The sequence below is a fragment of the Mauremys reevesii genome, linkage group 5, assembly GCF_016161935.1.
Source record: "Mauremys reevesii isolate NIE-2019 linkage group 5, ASM1616193v1, whole genome shotgun sequence".
Taxonomy (NCBI): Eukaryota; Metazoa; Chordata; order Testudines; family Geoemydidae; genus Mauremys; species Mauremys reevesii.
Window position 1 is genome coordinate 57,583,866 of NC_052627.1, and position 12,394 is coordinate 57,596,259.

At 36.1% G+C, this 12,394-nt stretch overlaps 1 protein-coding gene across 5 annotated transcripts in view; it reads right to left on the reverse strand.

Annotated features, from left to right (window-relative positions):
- Positions 1-12,394, reverse strand: part of LRBA (LPS responsive beige-like anchor protein) — a 565,586-nt gene that overhangs the window by 22,452 nt on the left and 530,740 nt on the right. For all 5 annotated transcript variants that reach the window (XM_039542019.1, XM_039542017.1, XM_039542018.1 and 2 more), the window contains one exon: positions 8,503-8,670. In XM_039542019.1, coding sequence (XP_039397953.1) covers positions 8,503-8,670 — 168 coding nt within the window. The remainder of the gene's footprint in view (positions 1-8,502; positions 8,671-12,394) is intronic.

Below are 12,394 nucleotides of genomic sequence, written 5' to 3' on the forward strand. Positions count from 1 at the left end.
TGTGCCTCTGCAAAACCCCACTAACTTCAATGGTGCTTTGGAGAAGTGTGTGTGGGGGGGTCTACCCCTGCAGTTCTAATAGGCCTATGATCAAGGCCTATGTTTCTTAAACTTCCATGGGAGTGGCCTAGGAATGCAGGAACAGACTCTAAATGTCAGATAGAAATTTAAGTGGTTACTGTCCCTTAAATATATTATTTTGTAGTTACTTTTATGTACCCTGTTGCTCTTTCTTTTCTGTGAAACACACATTCCTGAGCTTGAATTCCAAGTACAGAACAATTTATTATTGAACTTGCTAACATTCTAGTAAAAAATTAGAAAATATTCCATTTTTCTTACAATTACAATTAAAACACTACCAACATACTCTGGTTTCAGGTTGTACAACAACATTACATGGAGTTTGTGCCTTCTTATTAGAAGGAGACAAATTATAGTACAAATAAAATCCACGAGTTTCACAGCAAATTTGTCGAAGTGTATGTGTGTGTATTTAATATTTTAAGCAGTAGTATTTTGTGGAGGATCAGTCCCCACATCATTTTCACATCATTCCCAGCAGATGGCAGTGCAGAATGCTTGGTTATATACAGTAAAAGGCTACTTTGCCCAGCCATTTTTGAGAGACAAAGAGTATTTATTAATGGCTGCATTGAAACAGTGCTAAAATAATACTGGTTGGTTTTTTTTTTAAAGAAATAATACAAATCATTCCGTGTGTGTCAAAGTAAATTTATGTACTTTTATAAAGTACATGGGATTGCATATATCAAATATATAAAGGTACACAGACACAGTCACTGTTTTTAATTCTCAACATGGTACTCTACCTCTCTCACAGCAACACTAGGTTTTCTTAACAGAAGGAATATAGCGTAAGTCCTCCTTGGAGATATCAACTACAATCATTCTAAACTAATTTAAAATATTTGGAGATATTATAATTTTCTACATGGGCACATATTAATAAAATCAATAGCAGGTTTTGCATTACTGATGTGATTGATGATTTATGGGTGCCTAGATACCATAGTGACTGACACTAAACATACCATGGATAACGTGGGTTGGCAGACTAAAAAAATTCATAGTTCACAATGACTTTTTAGTAAAGAGAAACAGTGTAGCTACATTATATACTACTTTTTAAAAAGCCCTGTGCTTACAATTATAGCTACAATTCCAAAATAAATATTTATGTTGCAAAAAGACTTTTAAAATCGGATATATTTTTTATAATGGCCATAGTTCTCAAAACTGCAGAGACTTAGGTGCATGCTTAATTTTACACATGGTGAGCAGTTCCACTGACTTCAAATTATAGAAATATGATTTGCCTTAAATCAAGAAATATACAGTGTATAAAATTACGCATGGGTGTAAGTCTTTGCAGGATTGGGGCCTATGAGATTAGGGTGTGACTGCAAAGAAATGATCTACAATGCTATATTTTAATCAATCAAAAGCAGGGTATTAATGTGGTAATATTTCTGGATTTTAATCATCAGCAAAACCAGCAATACCTAAATTTTTAAAATTATTTGAATGAAACATTTACCCAGTTTTAATTTTCAGACTGAAGAGTATTTATAATAGTAGTGACAGAAAATTTTTGTACCTTGCTAAGCACAGTAATTAATATAATAAAAAGTACATAGCAAGATACAAAACTTTAGACCTTTCCGAGTTTAAAATTGTTTAAAAATGTAAATCTGAATAGGAGACCATATGATGCATGTGCAAGTTAGCTGCAGTTGTACTGTTCACATAAACTCTTGGTTAAATCCATTTGTCTGGTTTAAATATTAAACCTCCAACGTTATAGCCTGCAATATAGCTACAACAACCAGTCACAATGAAAAAGAGCAGGAGTTTATTTCTCTAATGTGCCTCAGAAAACTGTAGTTTTAGAAGGGCACTACATTACGATACAAAACTATTCACTGAATGCACTGCTGTGTATTGATGATCTTCACAATATATTTGTGATACATATAGAGTAACCTTTTCAAACTTTATGTTATAACATTAAAAGAGGTAATGTAGTTTGCTTTATTCACATGTGTGTAGAAGACTGATCCAATAATTCATAGGATACAAAATGTTAGTTTAGTGGCAGCAATATAGCTACCAACTTTATATATTTCATTACTATTGGATGTTTCTGTGAGTAAACCTTTAATTTTATTAAAGCAAATCAAATTTCCAAAGTAGACATGCTTTCATGTCTTTTACAATACGAAAGCTTCAAAATAATTGTAAATATATCCACAGGAAATTTGAAAGCAACAGTAGAAGGTTCTCTCCATCTACAAGAGGGCTGCACAGGATGACAGAAAAGCCCTCCGTTGAGAGTTCAACAATACAAACTTTTTTTTATAAGCACATTAAATACATAAGGCAATAAAATTCACACTCTATACCTAACTGAAACATATGGAACCTCAGTCAGAATAATTATAATGCAGAAATTACAACTGTTCAAGGCACAGAGGGTGAAATTCACTTCACTACCTTAATTGGCCTGTGTGTGAGTTAAGAATGTGGTGGATGGAAGAATTGTAATGGTAACAGGCAATCCCCCAATCTAAGACTTGGTGTGGGCTGTAACCAACCTCTCCCAACACCATGGCTGCTGCCACTCCAGTGTACAAGTTGGAGCAGTATTTGGTGTAATCTTTGCACACCATTTGTAAAAGAATCCTGTCATCCCTTCTTTTGATGCACTTCAACTGTCACACTCTGCACTAACTAATGTGCACAGAAACCCCACCCCCATCCTCCCCTTTCTGCAGTTCACTGGCATCTTTGCAACATCACTACATCCAGTGCCACTCCACACAGCCTCAAGACCAGGCTAAAGTGGTGTAGAAGGCCTTAGGCTGGCCCTGTATGTCAGAGTGAATTTCACCCATATGAGGTGTAATTTTTAAAAACACCTGCATAGCTATTTACTATTAGCAGCTTGTGTAAAAACAAACAACAACAAAAAAAACGGGAGCCCTGACTGCAATGGCTATATGGTATCAACATCACCACTGGCCTTTTTCCAAAAAGTTTAAATGATGTTCACAAATGTTTTCTTGTTTTTAGATAAGAGTCTCTAAATACATTGAAAGCTAACCTCACATAAGTAAATAACTTGTCTTTTCCTCCCCTTAACTTTGCCGCAAGTGACGGTTGTTTCTGTCACACATCTACTAGTTACTCAAGAGAATGTGATAAGTCTCAGGACTTTCTTAAAAGATGCAATAGTTACTTCAGATCTGTTTCCACTATTAGTCATTTTTAGTGCTTGCTGGAAATTTTTCCATTAGAAGATGCCAATTCATCAAAAGCAAGACAGCTAGCAGAAGCGTGTCAATTTTGACAAAATTTCATTTAAAAAATAGCCTGACACAAAGCACTTGTACAAATGACTTATTTTAGATTATAAAAATATTTCTATTTTAAAAATGTCAAAATCAGAATGAAACATTTTTTTATTTTATTGTAATGAAATGTTCTGATTGACTTGGGAAATTTTTAAATTTCTTTAAATTTGCCAGACTTGCCAGAAATATTTTTTTAAAAAATGTTTTCATTCCATTTAGAGCAGGAAAAAAAAAAGTGAACTTACAGAATTTCCCATGAAACAGAAAATCCAGTTCCCATCCAACTAATTTTTTTTTTTTGCTGTTTATTAACTAGTCAGCAAGGAAGGCTAATTTATTAAATTTTTATTGAATTACCTACAAATAAAGAGCCTGAATGAACTGCAGACCTCTGTATATTGTTACTTGTGGTCTTTTCCCAATGACTTAAGTTGTTGACAATTGTCTATGCGCTTTTCCTATAGTACTGCATTCATAATGTAGGAGTATAATACATTTCATCAGTGATTAGTTCAAGTTAAGTTTTATACAGTAACCTTTTTCAGCACTAACATAGGGAATATGACAGCTAGGCAGAATTTTGCATTAAAAAACCTAAGTAAATACAGTTTCAGACTAACATCCATCCATCTTCACCTATGTCTCTCAAACTGCTGTATATCCCCACATATAACAACTTTAGTACAAGAAAGAAAGAAAGAAAGAAAGAAAGAAAGAAAGAAAGAAAGAAAGTTAGTTAGTTAGTTAGTTAGTTAGTTAGTCAGTCAGTCAGTTGATGATTCAGCCAAAACAAGCAGACACAGGAACAGGACTTAACATAAAATTTAAAAAAGAAAATATATAAATAAGTTTAAATAATATTTATTTTGGTAACACATTTCTTCTGTAAAACAAAAAGATGAAGAATTTTCCCATGCAGTAGATTTATGGCTGAGCAGTTACTGATGGAAAATTATTCTTTATAAATATTTTGATATAAATAATCAAATGGAACATTTATTTATTAACTATGCCACAAGCATAATGGCTTGTCAGCTTGGGTTAAGTACTATTTTAAAACATTAACAAAGGCAGCCAGAGCTCAATGCTTCCTGAAGTAATGAAACAAAATCAAGCAACTTAGGTGAAATGTCACTGGTGGAGGGCTGATGTAGTTGCTATCTGGTGGGAATGTGTGAAGGGAGAATAAAGTCATATTGGTCCACTGAGAGGAGGTTAGAGGAGGAGTAGGTTAGTGGGTAGGAAGGGAAGCAGTGCTGCTGTTTTAGATTATTGTTGTTGCAACTTTTAATACTATGGTGTGTAAAGGGGGCCCCTTGAGTGCCCTTTGGTGTGTAGCTGTTATTAAGATTGAATTCACAATAAATAAATACATTTACATTTTAAAAACTAGAAAAATGCCAACGATAAAAAATGTAAAATTAAATGATAGATGTATTGTCAAAATCATACATCAATTTATATTATTAAAAACTACTTTGTGGTAACAGATCAGAAGCTTTCAATACAAAAGACCAAGGAATAACAGATGAAACGATTAATATGCATAGCGCCAATCCTGCATGTGACTATGTGGGTGGAACCCACTAACTTCAGTGGTGCTCCATGACCATGCACGTGTTTGCCTGTGCAGAGTCACTTACAGGATCAGTGTCTATAAATCTCTGACACAAAAAAATAGACAGTCATATACTTGTTGCTCTTTTCTTTCAGTGGCCAGGCTGGAGTTCTCACATTTCTGATAGAATCAGAACTGGACAGAAACATGTCTTTTGGGTTTCCCTTATAGATGGTTTTGACTAGACACAGAAGTCAATAAAGTTACACCTACAATGAATTTAGACCACTATATTGTAAGCTTGTTGGTGCTGTCTTTTCATTGTATAAGGCCTAGCAACAAGGGGCTCCAACTGCTGATAGGGCTTCTAGGCACAACTACAATATAAATATTAAGAAATAACCATTAACAAGTATAAATAGAAAGTACTGTTGTTGGAAATCACCACCCAGCCAACCTCCAAAAAGACGGGACGATTTTATCGTGAAAAGACATGGCCGCACATGGAGACGGAAGGCCAGGATACAAGACGAATGGAAGACGTGTTGTGATCGGCGCAATCTGTATGAGGGCTGAAGGATGGGCATGTGAGCCACAAGGTCTTTCATCTATATCCATCTCACTGGAAGCAAGGATGGATTGGAATTTCTGATAATTGCTTCCTTTTTTTGCCTTCAAGCAATTAAAATTTGAAATGGATACACTTTTTGTTGTTTTCATGTCTCAGTATACATCCGTAATTACATCTTTAAGGGATATTTAGTCTTAATTCTATCTTAACAGATGTGGAGGGTGTTGTTTCAGCTGCACAAATCTTTTTTCCTGAAATATGATTTAGGTTTTTTCATTTTTAAGAGGCCACATGAAAGTTTAAATCAATTCTGGCTACATCAATGGAAGAGATACCACAATGATGAGCACAGTATAAATGTCTATATACAGTTTTTAACTTCATTCTTTGCAACATTTGATAGCACTATAGTTGATATTTTTCAAATGTTATTTGCATAGGGTCAAATTCTGCCCTCAGTTACATCCGTGTAACCTCTATTGAATGAAATAGGTGATTCTCAGGTGTAACACTGGGTAGCACTGTAGCAAGATATAGATTAGTTTTATTCTATACCTGCCTGCCATGTAGTACATTTTATAGTTAATTTGATCTAGAGGGGGGTGCCAAGTGTCTCCCTATTCCCCACCCATCTGGCCCTTTTGGACATAGCTGGGATGGAGGAGAGACAAGCACTAATCTCACAGAACGATCTTGGAGTGTCCGAGAATTTTGGGGAATCGTCGAATCCTGCTCAGAGAATCATGTTTAGCCCCTTACTGGAAATCAGCTCTGAGAATTGATTTGTGACTAAAGTCAAGGGTGAGCTTAGGCCTTATGCCCTAAATAGGACTTGGATCCTCAGGAGCTTATTGTAATTTACAAGAAATACCTCAGGTGAGTAAAAACACTTCCAAGTTTACCTGCAGACCTTGTAAATGCTCAGTCCTAAAATTAACTATTTTCCGAGATTATGAGGTTTGGGAACACTAAAAGGAATAGGTCATGAAGATTGCTATCTACATCAGCTTCTCTTCTAAGGCCTTGGCTACACTTGCCGCGCGGGTCGACGCGGTGAGTTCGACTTCTCGGAGTTCGAACTATTGCGTCTAATCTAGACGCGATAGTTCGAACTCCCCGCGCGCTCCGGTCGACTCCGGAACTCCACCACTGCAAACGGCGGTGGCGGAGTCGACCTTGGAGCCACGGACTTCGATCCCGCAGCGTCTGGACGGGTAAGTAGTTCGAACTAGGGTACTTTGAGTTCAGCTACGCTATTCGTGTAGCTGAACTTGCGTACCCTAGTTCGACCCCCGCCCTTAGTGTAGACCAGGCCTAAGTTTCTAAACACTGAGCCTTTAAATGTATGAAGTCTATCAGTTTACTGGAGTAGCATGTAAACTTTACAAATCCTGGAATAAGGAACTCTGAGAATGTACTTAACATTAAAAGAGATATCTAATGGATTTACAAAATCCATGGACATAGACTGGCCGTTAGAGGTGCTAAGTCCCACTGTAGTAAGTGGTTTGTAATTATCAGAATGGAGCCTACAGCCTGAAGATCTTGAAAACACTGTAGGCAAGATCTGTGTGCATGGAAGCGAAGTAATTAGCATAGAGTTCATAAATTCCACAGGATGGGGTTGCAGACCTGTAAAGAATGGGCTGCACTTGTGGACCCTGTAAACATAGAAGGCAACTCTTGCAAATCTTGAATGCTTCATAGCAGTAAATTACTAAAGTGTTTTCTGAAGAGGACTGCTTTGCTTCCTAGAATTTAAAGTTCTACCTGATGGGCCTGTAAAACTTTTAAGTTCCTTGAACAAGACTACTTGGGGTTTCCTAAATTTATAAGCACTGCAAGAAGAGTGCAGTGTTTGCCGTTTCCCTGACCATCAGATTGCAATCTATGCATATTGTGCTCACAAAGATTCTGTTCTCCTTCAACCAAAGCTATTTATTTTAAGGAACTTATAAAACTATGCTGGGTGCATCCATGAAGCTTTTCTGTTCCTTGAATCAACCTATTTAAAATACGTTGGTAGCCTATTCATGCTATGCCTGCAGATTTTGTAATCTACCTGGGCCACAATCTAAGCAGTTTGTGGACTTTATGAACTTATTTCACAAACACTCAGATACATCACTGAGCTCTCAGAAAGTCAAATACTGAGAGTAAATAATTCCAAAACCAACCAGTCTTAGGGGGGAAAAAAAGTTCTAGATTTGTTAGTTGAACCACAAATCTTGCAAATAACTGAAAAAAGACATGTGATTCTTATTTAATTATACTTCAGATTGATGGTTTAGAACCAATTGTGTATTGTTTCCATGTGAACATGTATAAATTATACTAGATAGAAAAAAGTCTTTTTTTTGGCGCCTAATACTTAAAAAAACCAACCAACCAAACAAACAAAAACCACCTAGGTGTCTTAAGCCTATTATCTTTTGAGGACCCCAAGTAATTATCATTATTATTATTTTGCACGAGTCAGTGTGTATCAGATTCTGACATCCTTACCCCCACTAACTAGTAGCTAACTCCATGAGTATTTTGATTGGAAGGTAAGATACTACTCAATGGGAGTAAAGGTGTCTGAATCTACACATGTATGCATATTTTTGAATGTATTATACAAGAACTTATAAAGAACAATCTTCACTGAATGGGTAATGTTAAAGTGTTTATTTAAAAACTGAATGTCCAGTTGATCTGTTTAAAAAAAATAATTCTGTGCAGATCTAACAGTAAAGCCTGCAAAATATCAAGTCAAAAGGATGAGAGGCAAAATTGTACTTGTAATGTTAAGTATCTCACAAAGTTATTGTAAGGAGCCAGTATTGTGGTTCTACAATATATTTATGTGGTCAAAGCTAGCACTGTTTAAACTTCCATATAAATACTAAAAACGTTGTACTTTGATTTTAGTTTTATGAAAAGCACTGAGTACTTCTGTAATGACTGTTATCTCATGCCACATGCAGTTTACGCATAATATAGGTTTTACTTACCACTTGAGTTATCACCAATGCTATTGGTTTTGCCATTCCAGTACCAGAGCAACAGTGTTGCATCACGTGATCCTGAGAGAATGTAACAATTTCCTCCAATGTAGGATTCAGAGCGGGCGAGACAGGTGACAACATCCCAGTGCCCAAACACTACTTGTATTAGTTTACCTGAAACATATAAAATCTAAGTTTAAAACATCCTGTTAATGATTTTTTATAGACTTTACTAAACATATTACAATATGTTTTAGTGGTACTTTCATGAGCAATGTTTATAAAAGAAAGTCTAGATACAAAACTTCAATTGCTGTTGGTTGTGAAAGAAAAATTCATGGGTCAATTTTTTATGTCCTGATGGGATGGAAATTATTTAAGAATGCAGCAGTCTGTATAGGGGCATAGAGTGAATAAGAATTGATTACATATTTGTATCTTTCTCTAAATCCTGCCAAGCCAGTATGTTTCATTATTCTATATATTTAAATTCATGTTGCAGTCATGAGTTTAAATATATAGAATAAAGAAACACAACAACATAAATTTGCAATGACGGAATTAATTTTAATGCAGTTTAATGGTGAAAGTAGCAGTTAAAAATGTATATCTGATGACAGTGCATAGAGGCTTCAGAACAGTTAGGAAATAGGGAATTGTGAATGTGACATGGAAAATGAAACAATTTCTTTGAGCATTTATTTAATTACAAAAAATGCAAACAATTCAGAAAATCTGTATAAAATTGAACTTCTGCTTTAGTTCCTCCATCACATTTAATATACTAGCCAACCATTTCTACCAGCTTTCTTACCTTTGAGAACACTTGCAATGCCCATAAAAGCTCAAAAGACATACCTGACAAGCAAAGTTTCTGTCTGTTGTGTAAGTATTCAAGCCATCAATAGATAAGTAAAAATGAACATGAAAGGAAAACCTAGATAAACTCAACTTTACTTGGACAGTGAAAAATGTGCAATTCATGGATCTTTAAAAATATGAATATGCTTATTACTTTTTATCCTTAACTTAACAGGGCCACATTTTCATAAGTGTGCATATGTGTATGTTCATGCGGGTTGGGTTTGTATGTGTGAGCGAACACTTATAAGGCCAACTACAACGGCCCTCTGAAGACCTTCACATAGAGGGAGGGAGATTGGGTAAGAGAAAAAGCTCCTTAAAGTGAGGTTGTAGGCACCAGCATCCATCTTGCTGGGGCTACTGGAATCTGTTAATAGCAGACCATATAGAGATAGGATATATTTAACACCCTCATCAATGATAACGTAGAAAAACTAATGATCAAGCAGAAACTGGATATTAATTAAACTTAGAAATGATGATAAATGATGATAAATTGGGAGTTAAAAAAACAAAACTATCCTGAAACATATTATATCAATATAAGGAGAAATGTGGGAAGCTGCAACACTGAATTGACCTAGGGATGATAGTAGGGGGAGACATGACTTTGTACCATGGTAAAGTGTCGGGGAGAGGAGAGGAGAAGAGAGAGAGAGAGAGAGTGTACAGTTTAGGACTGCATAAATAAAAGATTAAGTCATGCAGGTGGAAGATAACAGTTCATAGTTCTTACCTATACTGTTTCTGCTGTGACTGCACCTGGATTATTGCATTCAGTTTTGCAAAAAAAAATTAAAACAAAAATAATGACACACTAGAGAGAGAGTTCAGAAAAAAAGGGCTGGAAGGACAGATTTATAATAAAAGATTAAAGGTAGGAAGCAATAACTACAGTGGAGAAAACCTAACAAAAAAATCAGAAGGGTGCAAACACCTGTGAGGGAGGGAGGGAGATATATATATATATATATATATATATATATATATATATATATATAAACAAACACCTCGGGATATATCAGGGGTCGGCAACCTCTGGCACGTGGCTTGCCAGGGTAAGCACCCTGGCGGATCGGGCCTGTTTGTTTACCTGCCGCGTTGGCAGGTTCGGCGGACGGCAGCTCCCACTGGCCACAGTTCGCCATCCCAGGCCAATGGGGGTGGCGGGAAGTGGCACGGGCGAGAGATGTGCTGGCCACAGCTTCCCGCCACCCCATTGGCCTGGGACGGTGAACCACGGCCAGTGGGAGCTGCGGTCTGCCGAACCTGCCAACGTGGCAGGTAAACAAACTGGCTTGGCCTGCCAGGGCCACGTGCCAGAGGTTGCCAACCCCTGGAATATATATATAGTGTGGTATATAGGGGTGAGGTAATGGGATGAGTGTAAGAAAAGGACAATTTAAGCTATCTAAAAATTGCCAGCAAGATGTATTTGGCTCGAAAAATCTCCCATGGACTGTGGTGGGAGGAAACCCTATCAACTTGAGACTTTTAAAACTACTGTAGAATAGACAAAGCACTAGAAAGTTTACTTTCTATAGGAAACAATCTTGTTTTACGAAGGAAAAACACTGATCTAATACATCTTTCTATCTCTAACCTGTATGATTCCATCAAGGAGGCAAAGTTATACAATGGATATATGAATGGGGAATTGATGTTTATAATGAAAAATTATTTCTTCATGAGTTTGAAAAGTGACTGAACGTGATAGTGGGACATAATACTGTTGCAGGCTCACAGCAGGTTATACTCTTTACCCAAGCAGCAAAAATTTTCCTATAACTTGGTGACTCCAGTCCATATTATGTTTTATTATACCATTTAAAACTGTCTTTTGGCTCTAAATGTGCTGCGACATCAGAAGTTACCCATGTGCTGAGGGTTCTTCACTTAGGTTCGCAGGTCATGTATTTGTCTCGGCCAAATTGCTGGATGGTGAACCATTTTAGTCAGCAAAAGCTATTGATCTGCAGAGCTTGGAAGGCAGCAGTGAAAAACTTACAGAGCATACAACTTTATCTCAGGCAATATATTTAATCTCATAGACAGTTTTTCCTGAATCTTCTATTTATTTATCAATTATTTGTTTTAAATTTTGTTGTGATTAAATTATACCATCTATTTTCCAGTTATATCCCCTCAGTAATTCAACTACTTGGGGTGATTTATATTTTTGAAACAGTAAGTTTATTCTTAAAGAGCTATGAGCTTAATAGATTTCCCCCCCCCCCCCCCGATATTCGATGTTTTTAGTTTCTGTTATAGAAAACAAACATTCTTCAAGACTTATTTGTTTGACAGCTGCTCATACGTTTGCACTGCCCTACTAGTTTTACTATGTTATTGTCATGGGGTTAAGCTTCACTCAGTACAACTGAACCATCAAAACAGAAATTCGTTGCTTCTTTTTATCTTTGTTAAATTACTTACTGAATCTCATAAGAGTTCAACTCTTTTTTTATTTCCTTTAATACCAATCCTCCTCTCCACACAGCAATATCAAATATTACCATATGCACTAGGATATCCTTTTTTTGACAGAACAAATTTTCTAGTTAATGTTTTATTTGACAGCTGTGCTACAAATAAAAAAATTCAGACTCAAGCCTCGGCACTACTGCATCTAAAAGACTGTCTGAAAATAATTCCCACCACTGGAGGAAAGTTTTATTGTGCCTCCGCTGTACTAGCTGTAACCAGAAAGCATGATTTACGTTAAAAGTATTTCTTGTTACAAAACCCCCTGAAATCTAATAAGAAAAAGGTTCTTTTTTTGTTTAAGTGCTAAAATATAATTGAATTCAACACTTGTGATAGCTTGCCATTATACATTACTGATCACATCTTTTTCCCTTGCTGCTCCGCCAAGCTCAGAAAAGGTATTTGACTGCTATACTTTTGTTTTAATATTTAAAAAAACCCTGTAACTGAATTTATTTAAATTAAACTACAGCCAGATTTTGTTTGTGTGCTGGATATTAACAAATTGAAGAAATATAGATAAAACTTTCTGGTGTTTTACAACTTT